General features: G+C 39.9%; 2 protein-coding genes across 2 annotated transcripts in view; one reads left to right on the top strand and one right to left on the bottom strand.

Moving 5' to 3' along the window:
- The window catches only part of LOC131994658 (suppressor of lurcher protein 1), a 394,762-nt gene that overhangs the window by 121,254 nt on the left and 257,817 nt on the right, over positions 1-15,691 (top strand). The window lies entirely within an intron of this gene.
- On the bottom strand, positions 1,944-11,584 carry LOC131995147 (fatty acyl-CoA reductase wat-like). Its single transcript, XM_059363224.1, has 8 exons — positions 11,500-11,584; positions 6,743-6,855; positions 6,423-6,671; positions 6,021-6,282; positions 5,752-5,953; positions 2,522-2,764; positions 2,209-2,466; positions 1,944-2,022 (listed from the first exon to the last, which is right to left on the bottom strand). Exons 1-8 carry the CDS (start codon positions 11,582-11,584, stop codon positions 1,944-1,946), a joined length of 1,491 nt encoding a protein of 496 aa, XP_059219207.1.

Genomic DNA, 15,691 nt, shown 5'->3' with positions numbered 1-15,691 from the left:
ACTTTGTCAACTTCTCATTTCGTCATCGACTAAAAACATTTCTCAATAAATCTAGCCCAGGATTTCTCAAAACGGCAAACTGCATTTCCCGTTCTTTGTAGGTATTATCTGTCTTGACTGCATCAACTGACGAGCAATTTTCGTTTGTGGGGGTTCAGCTTAAAGCTTCATATGCCTTGCCTTGCATCGTTCCATCCAGACTGTCACATGTTTAACGAGTTGTTTCCAATAGGAATAAAAAGTGGATTCATTTTGACATAAAAAATAACTTGAGTATGTTTTTATACCCTCCACCATAGGATGGGGGTATACTAATTTCGTCATTCTGTTTCTAACTACTCGAAATGTTCGTCTGAGACCCCATAAAGTATATATATTCTTGATCGTCGCGACATTTTATGTCGATCTTGCCATGTCCGTCCGTTCGTCCGTCCGTCCGTCTGTCTGTCGAAAGCACGCTAACTTCCGAAGGAGTAAAGCTAACTGCTTGAAATTTTGCACAAATATTTCTTATTAGAGTAGGTCGGTTGGCATTGTAAATAGGCCATATCGGTCCATGTTTTGATATAGCTGCCACATAAACCGTTCTTGGGTCTTGACTTCTTGAGCCTCTAGAGTGCGCAATTCTTATCCGATTGGAATGAAATTTTGCACGACATGTGTTGTTATGATATCCAACAACTGTGCCAAGTATGGTTTAAATCGGTCTATAACCTGATATAGCTGTCATATAAACAGATCTGGGGACTTGTCTTCTTGAGCTTCTAGAGGGCGCAATTCCTATCCGCTTTGGCTGAAATTTTGCACGACGTGTTCCGTCAAGACTTCCAACAACTGTGCCTAGTATGGATCGAATAGGTTCATAACCTGATACAGCTGCAATATAAACCGGTCTTGAATCTTGACTTCTTGAGCCACTACAGTGCGCAATTTTTATCCGATTTTGCTTGAGGTGTTTTGTTATGATTTCCAACATTTGTGCCAAGTACGGGTGAAATCGATGCATAACCTAATACAGATGTCATATAAACCGATCTGGGATCTTGACTTCTTGAGCCTCTATAGGGCGCAATTATTATCTGATTTTGGTGAAATTTTGTACAACGGCTTCTCCCATGACCTTCAACATACGTGTCAAATATGGTCTGAATCGGTCTATAACCTAATACATCTCCCCTATAAAACGATCTCCTAGTTCCTATTCGATTTGGCTGAAATTTTACACAATGACTTCTACTGTGGTCTCCAACATTCATTCCATTATATAGCTCCAATAGCACAGCAATTCTTTTCGTTTATCCCTTCCTTTCCTTTGTTTGCCTAAAAAGGAATACCGGGAAAAGAACGCGTCAAATGTGATCTATGGTGGAGGGAATTTAGCACGCTTTTACTTGTTTTTTTTTTCTTTGGCCATAAGTGGGAAGAACTCGTGACATATCTAATTTAACGTGGATCATTGCATCTCGCCGTGACCCGAGCTCCATATATAGGTTACAGGCTAAAGACCTAATGCGCCATTCGTCCCCATTCAGGTACTCAAACCACCGCTACTTAGTCAATTTCTCATCTCTTCATCGATCCAAAATTTTTCTCGCCCAGGTTTTCTATATGTCTTTACTGCTGCTAATCTCTTATTTCTCAGAACGGCGAGGCTCGAGTTATCATCTGTGCATGGATATTCCTACATCATCTGCTAAGCTACTGTCGTTTGTGGGGGTTCAGCTTGAAGGTTCATATGCCTTGCCTTGCATTGTTCCATCTACAATAGACTATCATTTGTTTAGCGATTACCGTCTTACATCCTCCAAAGTTGTTTCCGTTTGGGAATAAAAAGTCGATTCCTTTTGGATTAAAAAATATAACTTAAACTTGTATTGAATAATAAGGTACATTTTCCACAAAAATTGTCTGAAATAACTTAGGACCATTGATTTAAAAGAAAATTAATTCCAAGGATGTCCTAGTACCCATAGTAAACCCACAATCATCAGGCAATGGATTGTGCAATGTAAAAGAAAGAATCTGAAAACAAGCATACAGGCAAGAATTTAGTATCTATCAGTTAAATCGGCAATAAGGGAACAAACTCGAGAAAAAGAGCTGATGAACTAAGATGGAGTTGCAAAACAAGCTGTTATAGACATGATTTAAAGGAGGTTCCTTATCTTTAGGTGCAATTTGGAAAGATTTTTAATGCTTAGACTGTACCTTATCCACAACTTCTTAGCCTTTGGTAATGTCTCCGATGTTTCCTTTGCCAGATACTTCCTAAGACCCATTACAACCATGCTCATATAGTCCTGCCAATTCAAAGTGGACATATCAAAATTATAGGTCTTACGATCCTCAGGCGACATGGCTTGCCACAGCTTTTTGGTGTTGGAGTTATCAAAGACAAAATCATGACTTATAAAGTAGTGCAAAACATCGGCTAGCAAAAGCATTTTCCGATTAATTTTAACCATTCTGAAAGAACGATATTTGGCATTATTTTGTCAGTTGAATTTAAAAATGTCTTCACCTGGTTTTTTTGCCCAGAAGCCATAGCAAACCATCTGTGAGATAAGCGGGTACTGTTTGATATATAAAAGCCAAAAAGTGATAGAAATAAATATTTTTTATATAAAGAAACATGGGATACCAAAGCATGGAAGAAAATGGGCAATGTCTTAAATTCATCTTTACGTATTTCCAAACAGTGCCCCACTGAATGGTGTTGGTCTCTTCGGGAACTAAATTGTAAATAGTGGGCAGTTTTGGGGATCTGAAAAAGATAAAAACAAAATAAAATTAATAAAAACATGTAAAAAGGCATTAAGTTCGGCCGGGCCGATCTTTGGATACCCACAACCTCAGGATTATATGTAAACCCCCTTTCGTCACAATCCGATGAAAATTAGATAACTTATGCACCCAAATTCGGCACGGACGTTGAGTGGGGTAATAAATATAAGTCACCGTTGAATTTTGTATTTTAAATTTCAACAAAATCGGGTAATAAATAAAGCATTTATTAGCTTCAGACCCTTTATCGGCAAATTGGTCTATATGGCAACTATATCTAAATATAGTCCGATCTGAAACATACTCAGGTCGTATGTCGCGAGGCTTAAAATAACCCATTGTTTCAAATTTCAGCGAAATTGAGCAATAAATATAGCTTTTATGGGCTTCAGGCCCTTTATCGGCAGATCGGTCTATATGGCAGCTATATCTAAATATAGTCCGATCTAAACTAAATTTGGGTCAGATATTGGTAGGCCTAAAACTAGTCACTGTTTCAAATTTCAATTTCAAATTTAAAATCGGTTAAAAAATAAAGCTTTTATGGGCTTCAGACCCATTATCGGCAGATTGGTTTATATGGCAGCTATATCTAAATATAGTCCGATCTGAACCATACTTAGGTAAGACGTCGGGAGGCTTAAAATATCCCACTGTTTCAAATTTTAGCGAAATCGGTAAAAAATAAAGCTTTTATGGGCTTCAGATCCTTTATCGGCAAATCGGTCTATATGGCAGCTATATCTGAATATAGTCCGATCTAAAGAATACTTGGGTCAGATGTCTGGAGGCTTAAAATAACCCACTTTTAAAGCTTTTATGGTCTGCAGAGACTTTATCGGGAGATCGGTCTGTATGGTAGCTATATTTAAATATAGTCCGATCTGAACCATATTTCGGTCAGATGTCGGAAGGCCTAAAACTACTCACTGTTTCAAATTTCAGCGAAATTGGATGAAAAACAAAGCATTTATGGGCATTAGACCCTTTGTCGGAAAATCGGTCTATATAGCAGCTATATCCAAATATGGTCCAATTTGGCCCGTTCAAGAACTTAACCAGCGTGCATCAAGAAGGCGTATCTGTGCCAAATTTCAGCATAATATCTCAATTTTTGAAGCCTGTAGAGTGTTTTCAACAGACGGACGGACAGACACACGGACATCGTTAAATCGTCTTAAAATTATACGACTATCCGAAATACATATGCTTTGTAGGGTTGGAAATTGATATTTCGATGTGTTGCAAACGGAATGACTAAATGAATATACCCCCTATCCTACGGTGGTGGGTATGACAAGTAAAAGCGTGCTAAGTTCGGCCGGGCCGAATCTTATATACCCTCCACCATGAATCGCATTTATCGAGTTCTTTTCCCGGCATCTCTTCTTAGGCAAAAAAAGGATAAGAGAAAAGATTTGCTCTGCTATTAGAGCGATATCAAGATATGGTCCGGTTCGGATCACAATTAAATTATATGTTGGAGACCTGTATAAAATGTCAGCCAAGTCGAATAAGAATTGCGACCTTTGGGGGCTCAAGAAGTAAAATAGAGAGATCGATTTAAATGGAAGCTGTATGAGGCTATAGACCGATTCAGACCATAATAAACACGTAAGTTGATGGTCATGAGAGGATCCGTCGTACAAAATTTCAGGCAAATTGGATAATAATTGCGACCTCTAGAGGCTAAAGAAGTCAAGATCCTAGATCGGTTTATATGGTAGCTATATCACGTTATGAACTGATTTGAACCTTATTTGGCACAGTTGTTGAAAGTCGAAATAAAATACGTCATGCAAAATTTCAGCCAAATCGGATAGGAATTGCGCCCTCTAGAAGTCAAGTCCTCAGATCGGTTTATATGACAGTTATATCAGGTTATGGACCTATTTGAACCATACTCACAGTTGTTGGGAATCCTAACGAAATACTTTGTGCAAAATTTCATTCCAATCGGATATGAATTGCGGTTTATATGGCAGCTATATCAGGTTATGGACCGATTTCAACCATACTCAGCACAGTTTTTGGAAGTCATAAAAAAACACATCATGCAATATTTCAGCCAAATCGGATATGAATTGCGCTCTCTAAAGGCTCAAGAAGTCAAGATCCAAGATCGGTTTATATGGCAGCTATATCAGGTTATGAACCGATTTGAACCTTATTTGACACAGTTGTTGAAAGTCATAATAAAATACGTCATGTTAGCCAAATCGGATATGAATTGCGCCCTCTAGAGGCTCAAGAAGTAAAGACCCATGATCTGTTTATGGCAGCTATATCAGGTTATGGACCGATTTGTACCACGCTTGTTGGATATCATAACAAAACACATCGTGCGAAATTTCATTCCAATCGGATAAGAATTGCGCCCTCTAGAGGCTCAAGAAGTCAAGACCCAAGATCGGTTTATATGGCAGCTATATCAGGTTATGAACCGATTTGAACCATACTTAGTACTGTTGTTGGATATGATAACAAAACACGCCGTGCAAAATTTCATTCCAATCGGATAAGAATTGCGCGCTCTAGAGGCTCAAGAATTCAAGACCCAAGATTGTTTTATATGGCAGCTATATCAAAACATGGATCGATGTAGCCCATTGTACAATCCCTGCCGACCTACACTAATAAGAAGTACTTGTGCAAAAATTGCAAGCGGCTAGCTTTACTTCTTCGAAAGTTAGCGCGCTTTCGACAGACAGACGGACGGACAAACGGACGGACATGGCTAGTTCGACTTAAAATGTCATGACGATCAAGAATATATATACTTTATGGGGTCTAAGACGAATATTTCGAGGAGTTAAAAACAGAATGACGAAATGAGTATACCCCCATCCTATGGTGGAGGGTATAAACATTTTATTATAAGGGGTTTTTAAAGACAGACAGCGCCATCTAAATATATATGCTGTTGGTTATAAAACTTGATATAAAACTATAATAACAAAAACTTACATCTCTCTATGCTTTACTGCCGTCTGCCATGCAGCTGCCATTATCATATTAATGCAGAAGTCTACTGGAACCAAAGGTGCTGGAGTCAATGATGAACCTTTCATCATTCTCAAAACACCCTTTGAACTACAAAACATTGCAGCTACACCACCCTGCATGTTGTCAATCCAGCCCGGAGTTGGCTCATCATAAATCGGATATACTATACCAGAAAAGAGAAAAAAACAATATTGGAACAATAACGCCACATCCACCCTCCTTGGGCTTACCTATCCCTGGTCTTAGAATAAATAGAGGCAATGAACTGCCATATCTATGCACAGCTTCCTCAGTTATGGCTTTGGTAAAACTGTAGGTATTGGGATATTTGCCAATCAGTTTTGTCGAAAAATCATCCAATATCACATTTCCTAGCGAAGCTTTTATATTCAGCAATTGGTCGCTTTTAATTGGCAATGTATCGTTGTAGAAACGTTCTTCAGCATAAAGCTCCACACAGTTTACGAAGGCTGTGGAGACATGCACAAAGGACTTTGGAAGTGTGGAGAAAAACAAAAAAAGAAGTTAGTTGGCTATAAAGTTTCGTTTCAAAATTGTTATGAAATAAAAAAAAATGTGCCTGTTCATACTTTAATTTTTTAACTGTTTTGCTGTTGAGCTTTATTTCTCACCTTTAAGTTTGCCATTTCTTTGGCTAAATTTAAAATTTCAATGGTCCCTTGAACATTGATTTGAAGAGCAGTGCTAAGTGGCTCATTAAATCGCACCGTAGCTGCACAATGAACAACCACGTTGACATTCTTAATCAGTTCCAGACGATCACCATATGATATACCCAATTGGGGTTTTATGCAATCGCCGTTGATATATTTCAAGGACTTCTCGAACATGGGCCGCAAGGAACGAAGTTTCTCAAAAAGCTGTCGAATATTTTTAATTATTATAACTAAAAATTTTTAATTTTATAGTTAATAATCCAAATGAAACTTACCACATCATTAAAAATTTTCTTGAATCGTTCCTCAACATTAAGTCCATCTTTAGGTCTAGCCAGAACGTAAATTACCTTAACTTCAGTTGAGCGCAAAATTGTCTCTATCAAAACTACCAGAAATAGAAAATACATGAAAAAAGAAAATGCGTGCTAAGTTCGGCCGGGCCGAATCTTAGGTACCCACCACCATGGATTCTGCTAAAATATGGGAGCTATATCTGGTAATAGACCGATTTAGACTGTACTTGGCACAGATGTTGGAAGTCATAACAAAATTTCAGCCAAATCGGACACAAATTGCGGCTTGTAAAGGTTCAAGAAGTCAAATCGGTAAATGGGTGCACATGGGTGCTATATCAGGTTATAGACCGATTTGGACGGTACTCAGCACAGTTGTTGGAAATCACAATGGAACACTATGTGCAAAATTTCAGCCAAATCGGCTTCCAGGGGCTCAAGAAGTCAAATCGTTAGATGGGTTTATATGGGAGCTACATCAAGTCATAACAGAACACTATATGCAAAATATCAGCTAAATCGGAAAAAAATTGCGGCTTCCAGGGGCTCAAGAAGTCAAATCGGGAGATCGGTTTATATGGGAGCTATATCTAAATCTGAACCGATATGGCCCATTTTCAATCCCCAATATCCTACAGCAATACTTAGTAAAAAATGCAAATTTTGCCCATGAACATTCCACTAAGGACGCCCCTGGCTAACTTCTTACATATCAATGAGGGCAGTCCGATTCAAGTTTAAGCTCAATGATAAGGGCCTCCTTAATATAGCCGAGTCCGAACGGCATGTCTATGTGCGACACCTCTTTGGAGAGAAGTTTAGGGGAAGGAAGGGGAAACCACCGATGAAACATGTTTTTTCTGATGGTCTCGCCAGGATTCGAACCCTGGCGTTTAGCGTCAGAGGCGTGCATGTGCAACATTTTAAGTGGGTAGCTTAACGCGTTCGACCGCTATCGTGATTTCGACCGAAAACGTGCTATGGTTGCGGCTGCTATGATCTTAAGTAGTCATATAAGGGAATCGGTATTAAAGGGGTCTAAAAACGTCCGAAACGGTGTTTATGCTAAGATTTAGTTGGCAGCCATGAAAATAAACAAGTCTCATTACTGGCTGGCTTTCCTATATATGGCACACGATTCAGAGATGCCGCCTTCAAACCTTAAGTCGCTGGTTGAAGCCGCTGTAAGGAACAATAGCCTCATTGTAGGAAGTGATGCTAATACACATCACCAGATATGGAGAAGTTGGGAAGGGTTGAGCTGCTTATCGAAAATATTATAAGTTGCAATCTGACGATTTGTGATAAAGGGGATAAACCGACCTTTATTAATCGGAAGATATTAGCGCAAAAATATGCGACTAGGAAGTGTTGGATGACCACAGCTTCTCTGATCATTGTTATATTAGATTCAGCCTTCGAGTAAATACTGCAGAAGTGGTCCCTCGGCTAAACAGAAGAAAGGCGGATTGGGATAAATTTCGGCACAAATTCTGCACATCTATCCCTTCTAGACCAGAAAAGGAAGTGAAAACTGCTGAGGATATATAACTAATGCTCAAGCGGATCACAAAGGCCCTGAATGACTCGCTTATGTCAGCATGTCCTCTGACAGATATTCTCTGTTTGTATCAACATGTCCTATATACCTGTGGGATGGAGGGGCACAAAGATCACTTCCACTCCAAAATCAGGAAAACCGTGCCATACGAAAGCGAAAGATTTTCGCCCCATTAGTACATCGTCCTTAATGCTGAAGACTCTTGAGAGGTTGATGGAAATTTAGGGCAAAGATCCCTAGAGATCGCCTGTTGGGACAGCAGCATGCATATAGCTAAGGCCTATCCACTAAAACAGCCCCACACGACCTAGTCGGCTACGTAGAGGGTTCTCTCTCTCTCTAAAGGAATATAGAGTGGTAGAATTTCTTGACATTGAAGGTGATTTCATTAATGTAAAACCGACTTCAATCATGAAGGGGCTAGGAACCAATACTACCGCCAGAAAGTTTATTAATAACTTACTAAAAGACGCATTTCGGCAGGCTTGGGATCTTTAGATCTAAGATGGGTCAGCAGAGGAACACCTCCAGGAAGTGTTCCGTCTACTCTACTTCGAACATAACCATAAACAATATATTATTGTCCCTGGAAGAAGAAAGTGTATGCTGATGACTTGGCTATTGCGGTTAGGAGAAAGTTTCCCAGCTCTCTTCCAGATATATTACAGAAAGTGATCTAGACGTAAATCCGTGCACGACAGAAGTAGTTATTTTCAGCAGGAGATACAAGCTACCTACAGTGGCACCAGTATCCTTAGGAGGAAGGAATGTTTCATTTACTGAAAGCGCAAAATACCTGGGTGTTTTGCTAGACAGGAAATTGAACTTCATTTTGGAAAGACCAAAAAAGGCAACTCTTGCCTATACACCTGCAAGAGAGCCATTGGTAAAAGTTGGAGATTTAAACTACGTGTCATGCACTTGGTATATACAGCAGTTGTCAGACCTATTATGCTATATGGTGCTGTGGTATGGTGGACTGTGCTTTAAAAGTCCAACTACGTTTTAATACTCAATAGGATCCAAAGGATGGCTTGTTTATGCATCACAGCCGCACTGAGAACGGCTCCATCTTATGCACAGAATTTAATACTACATGTAATGCCTCTGGACAATGTGGCGAGACAAATTGCAGCGACCACTGCTGTAAACCTAAGGTATCTTTCTCTTTGGTCGTGTGGCGGCTAGGGACACTGTGTTATCCTTGATACAATGTCCGATGTTCCAGGCAGTGCGGATTAAGCCCTGCCTGACCGGGTCAGGTCTATTACCGGACCCCTGGTAATATTGTAGAAGTTACATAGACTTCTATACGGTTGTACTCTGAGAAGGTTACCCGACCACTGCGGTGTGTATCAAGCGGAGATTCTGGCAATTAGGGAAGTGACAGAATGGCTAAGAAATAATGCCATAACGACGATTGACATAAATATTTTCTCAAACAGCCAGGCAGCCATTAAATCCCTGCAGAACGTATTTCTAAATTCAAAAACCGCCCTCTACTGTCGCAAATCTTACAACGAGATGCCTGAACAGTTCAATATTCACCTGGCTGGGTGCCGGGCCACAGAGATATCCCAAGGAATTGTAAGGCGGACGAGGTTGCCAGACAAGGTACTACCTTACACATTCTAGTGAAACTGGAATCTGTTGCTATGGCTCTAGCGATATGTAAGCTAAGTCTTCAGGATCAGGACCGAAGCACAACAAAAAGGGGGTTGAGCTTTCCAAAATTATGTAGCCTTTTATACACTTGAAGAGGTCTACTGCTTTGTTGTCATTGGCTACAACAGACGTCTGATTCATAGTGTCGGTCATGACAGGTCACTGTCTGATAACATGCTGACAGACTGAAGGTTGCCAGTAACGACTTTTGCCGAAGCTGTAAGGACGTCGAGGAAGAAGAGACTATACAAAATCTGCTGTGTATGTGTCTCGCACTGGCAGTCAGAAGAAGTTCTTTTTTCTTTGAGAACTTGTCTGATTAAGCGATGTTAACATTCGCAAATTGTTGGACTTTTTTAAGCGAACATGGATGGTTCAACGGTTGGAAATAGGAGGTATCTTCCTTCTCCTGCTCCAATGGTATCACCATGGATGAAAACTCCAAGTGAGTCTGATGGCAGACTGCCACTTGAACCTAACTTAATCCCTAACGACCGACTTTTATAAGAAAAATCTGTGCAAAATTTCAAGCCGATATATTTATTCGCTTGAACGTTATGTGATTTCGACAGATAGTCGTATATGATCAGGTCGACTCAGAATTTCAAGACCATCTAGAATATACAAACTTTGTAGAGTCTCAGGTTAATATTTCGAGGTGTTACAAACAGAAACATTCTATGGTGGTGGGTATAAAATCAAATAAAAATGCATTAAATTCACCGGGGACGAACTTTGGAATCCCACCTCGGATATACATATTAACCTCATTACCCATAGTCCGGTGAAAAATACACAATTTTACAACCTTAACAGCCATACCGATCTGGACCAAGCTTGCCATGGATGTAGAAGGATCTAACAGAACGTCAATGGCCTAAACCATAAAATAGGAGATTGGTGTATATGGTAGCTTTATCCGAACATAATTCGATCTACGCCTACTATTAAGTATGTGTAAGAATCAAACACAGGGTGATCGATTTGTGTGACAGCTATATCCTAACAAAGACCGATGTAAGTCAAATTAAACAGGGATGTTAAAGAGGGATGTTAGAACAACTTATTGTATGAAATTTCAGCGAAATTGGATAATAAATGCGTCTTTTGTGGGCCGAAGAAATAAAATCTAAATATAGCCCGATCTGAATCGAATAAGGCACGGATGTCGAAAAGTCTATCATAGCTCACTGTGCCAAATTTTAGCGATATCGGATAATAAATGCAAATAAACGCCAACCTAGGTATATATATAATGCTGCACCCAATGCCTCTGGACATTGCGGGTAGACAAATTTCTGCGACCACTGCTGTGAGTCTCTTTGGTCATGTGGCGGCTACTGACAATGTTCGATGTTCCAGGCAATGTGGATTATACTTTGCCTGTACTGTACCACTAATTTTATATAAATCCTTAGTAGTGGGTATCCAGAATGAAAACACTACCTTCGCATCATGTTGGTCCAAATTATATTCAGCAATATTAATGAGATTTTGTATAAATACTCACCTTTTCCAAGAAAGCCAGTACCTCCAGTTATCAAAACCACTTTGTTACGAAAGAAGTTTGGAATATTCTCATCTATTAATTCCATTCTTTATCACTCAACAATAATTTATACAATGTGCTGATTTTGAGATGTAGGCGACTATAAAACAGTTTTCTATTTTGGAACAAAAGTATCTAATTGACCTCAAACAAAAAAAAACAGAAAACATTAAATAAAACCCTTAATTAATCTATTAAAAACTTTTTATTTACTTTTTAAGGGGTAAAGCACTAAGCAAACACACGTTTTATGTTAATTTGGAGGCATATGGGTGTTTCAAATAAGGCAGTTAATGAGAGTTTACATCATACAATTGTAGGTTACGAAATATCGCTATTAAGTAATTGAATCTTAAAAGATGAACTGAGATTTTTATACCCTCCACCATAGGATGGGGGTATACTAATTTCGTCATTCTGTTTGTAACTCCTCGAAATATTCGTCTAAGACCCCATAAAGTACATATTGGGTTGCCCAAAAAGTAATTGCGGATTTTTCATATAGTCGGCGTTGACAAATTTTTTCACAGCTTGTGACTCTGTAATTGCATTCTTTCTTCTGTCAGTTATCAGCTGCTACTTTTAGCTTGCTTTAGAAAAAAAGTGTTAAAAAAGTATATATGATTATAGTTCATTCTAAGTTTTATTAAAAATACATTTACTCTCTTTTAAAAAATCCGCAATTACTTTTTGGGCAACACAATATATACTTGATTTTCATGACATTTTAAGTAGATCTAGCCTTATCCGTCTGTCCGTCCGTTCGTCTATCCGTCCGTCCATCCGTTTGTCTATCGAAAGCACGCTAACTTTCAAGGGAGTAAAGCTAGCCGTCCGTCCGTGAGCTAGCGAATTTTATCAAAAACACGCTAACTTTCGAAGGAGTAAAGCTGGCCGCTTAAAACTTTTTACAAATACTTCTTATTAGTGTAGGTCGGTTGGGATTGTGAATGGGCTATATCAGTTCATATTTTGATATAGCTGCCATATAAACCGATCTTAAATCTTGACTTCTTGAGCCACTAGAGGGAGCAATTCTTATCCGATTTGTCTGATATTTCGCATGACGTGTTTTGTTATGACTTCTAACAACTGTGCCAAATATGGTTCAAATCGATCCATTACTTGATACAGCTGGCATTTAAACCGATCTGGGATCTTGACTTCTTCAGCCTCCAGAGGCCGTATTTACTATACGATTTGGCTGAAATCGTATAGTAATTACGCTTCTCCCATGGCCTGGCCTTCAACATACGTGTCAAATACGGTCCAAATGGGTCTATAACCTGATATAGCTCACCTATAAACTGATCTATCGATTTTACTTCTTGAGCCTCTAGAGGACGTAATTCTTATCCGATTTGGTTGAATTTTTCTATGACGGTGACACAGTGACTTTATCTATGACCTACAGTATACGTACTAGATGTGGTCTGAATCGGTCTATAAACTGATATAGCTCCCATACAAGCCGGTCTCCCGATTTTACTTCTTGAGCCTCTAGAGGGCGTATTTCTTTTCCGATTTGGCTGATATTTTACGCAGTGATTTTTTCTATGACCTCCAATCGGATCAACCGATATAAGGTCAGAAGCCCATAAAAGCTTTAATTATTATCCGAAATATAGATATTGAACTGAAACTCTGCACAGATTCTTTATTTGTCCATAGACAGATTAAGTTCGAAGATGGGCTATACTTACTTTACTTTAATTGGCTATGACAGAATATTTGTTCCACTAGCCAAACGTATTGTAGAATTGCGTTCCAAGCGCCTCGATCTTCTGCGCTCATTCTAAAATCTCTGACACCAAGTTTCGAGGTGTCTCCCACCATTTGATCTATCCATTGGGCTTTTGGTCTTCCCGGTTTGCGTGTACCACCATGTTTGCCTTCAAAAGACTTCTTTGCTGGAGCTTCTTCATCCATTCTGACAACATGACCTAGCCAAAGCAGCCGCTGTATATTAATGCGTGTAACTATGCTATCGCCGTTCATATTAACACAAACTGGTTCATATATTTTACGAATAATCTTTCTCCCAAATACTCCAAGTACTGCCTCATCTGCTTTCACAAGTACGCATGCCTCAGAACCATATAACAACACGGGTAGTATCAGTGTCTTGTATAGTGTTATCTTCGTCTGTTGAGAGCATATGTTTGCTAGTATTATTTTTCGCTTTATCTCAAAACTGGTGTCATACCGTTACGACGGTGCCGAGGGAGATAAAGTTGCAGACTATCTCAAAGTTGTGGTTCCCAACTTTCTTCATTTTCTTTATCTGCTCGGTTGTACAAGGCGTTTTGGGAGTTGGTGGGGAGATACGGCCAGACCCATTTTCAATAACTCGCTTTCGATTCTTTCAAATGCTGCAGTTACTACTTCCGGTGACCGACCTCGACGTCGGCATAGGCGAGTAGCATGTGTTCTCTTGTGAATAGTGTGCCATATCTATCTCACATCTCACACGATAGGCTGTCTTCTTGTCTGAAACCTCGTTTGGTATTAAATGGTTCGGAGAGATTCTTCCCTATTCTTACTGAGGAACGCGTATCAGCAGGTGTCGTCCTGCAGAGTCTTATTAATTTTGCAGGGATACCAAACTCAGGCATGGCTTGAAATAACTTTGAACGTAAAGGAGTATCGAAGGCAGCTTTGTAGTCAACAAAGAGATGGTTGGTGTTGATTTGTCCTTCTCGGGTCTTTTCCAGGATTTGGCGCAGTGTGAATATCTGGTCTAGGGTGGATTTACCAGGTCTAAAACCGCATTGATAAGGCCCAATTATCTCATTGACTTTAGGTTTTAATTTTTCACACAGTACGCTCGAGAGTATCTTGTATGCGATGGGGAGGAGACTTATTCCTCTGTAGTTGGCACATTCCGTCTTGTCTCCTTTCTTGTGTACGGGACATAGTATGCTGAGGTTCCAATCATCGGGTATGCGTTCTTCTATTCAGATATCGCAGATAAGCTGATGCATACGCCTTATCAGCGTGTCGCCTCCGGTTTTAAATAGTTCAGCGGGTAACCCGTTGGCTCCTGCTGCTTTGTTGTTCTCTAGTCGGGTCACAGTTACATATACCTCATTCTGACTAGGAGGTAAACAGTTTATACCATCATCATTTATTAGTTCTGCGGTATTCTCTTCTCCGCCAACGTCGGCCACTAGCAGTTGTGTAAATTGTTCTTTCCATATCCTCAGCATTCTATCTGTGTCTGTTACCAGTTTTCCTTCTTTAACTCTGCAGGAGGATGTGCCGGCACCAAAGCCATCGGTTTGGTGTTTAATTCTTTGGTAGAATTTCCGGACTTCATTCTGACTCCTGTACATCTCAATTCGCTCGCACTCACGTCTTTCCATTTCCTTTTTCTTTCTGCGGATTAGACGTTTCTCCTCTCTCCTTTTCTCCCGATACCTCTCCTTCATCTGGCGCGTTGCTACTGATTGCAGGGTTGCTCTATACGCCGCATTCTTGGCTTCAGTAGCATCTCGATACTCTTGGTCATACCATGAGTTTCTTGGAGGAGGCTTCCGGTACTCAAGTATGGATTTCGCGGCATTTTCCATGGTGTTGGCAATAGTTTGCCACTGCGCCATTATATCACCGGAACAAGGAGTTCTTTCATGAAGCAGGTGGGTCAGTCGAGTGGAGTATGCCACTGGCATCTGTTGTGTTTGCAGCTTTTCAATCTTCAGCTTCCATGCAGTGTCAGATCGTACTTTCCTCGCCCTGTTCAAACGGGTACGGAACCTTTGCTGCAACAAGATAATGATCCGAATCTATATTCGCTCCTCGGATCGATCGTACATCTTACACGCTGGATGAATGCCTTCCATCTATCACAATGTGATCAATTTGGTTCCTTGTGTTTTGATCGGGTGACTGCCTTATGGTTTTGTGAATATTCCTATATTGAAATCTGGTGCTACTAACTACCATGTTTTTGCCGTAGCGAAATCCATCGGCCTCAACTCATTACTGGACGTTATCTCGTGGAGACCAACCCACCACCTAAAAACTCCCAACGTGACATATATACCGATTAGACAATATGGGTAATAAAGACAGGATAATATGGGTCTTGAGTAAAAGCCCTTGAAAGTAGAGTATGAACCTGGCATTATATTAAGGATCACGCCCTACCACA

Source organism: Stomoxys calcitrans, chromosome 2 (genome assembly GCF_963082655.1).
Source record: "Stomoxys calcitrans chromosome 2, idStoCalc2.1, whole genome shotgun sequence".
Taxonomy (NCBI): domain Eukaryota; kingdom Metazoa; phylum Arthropoda; class Insecta; order Diptera; family Muscidae; genus Stomoxys; species Stomoxys calcitrans.
This window is presented reverse-complemented; position numbering and strand designations above follow the sequence as displayed.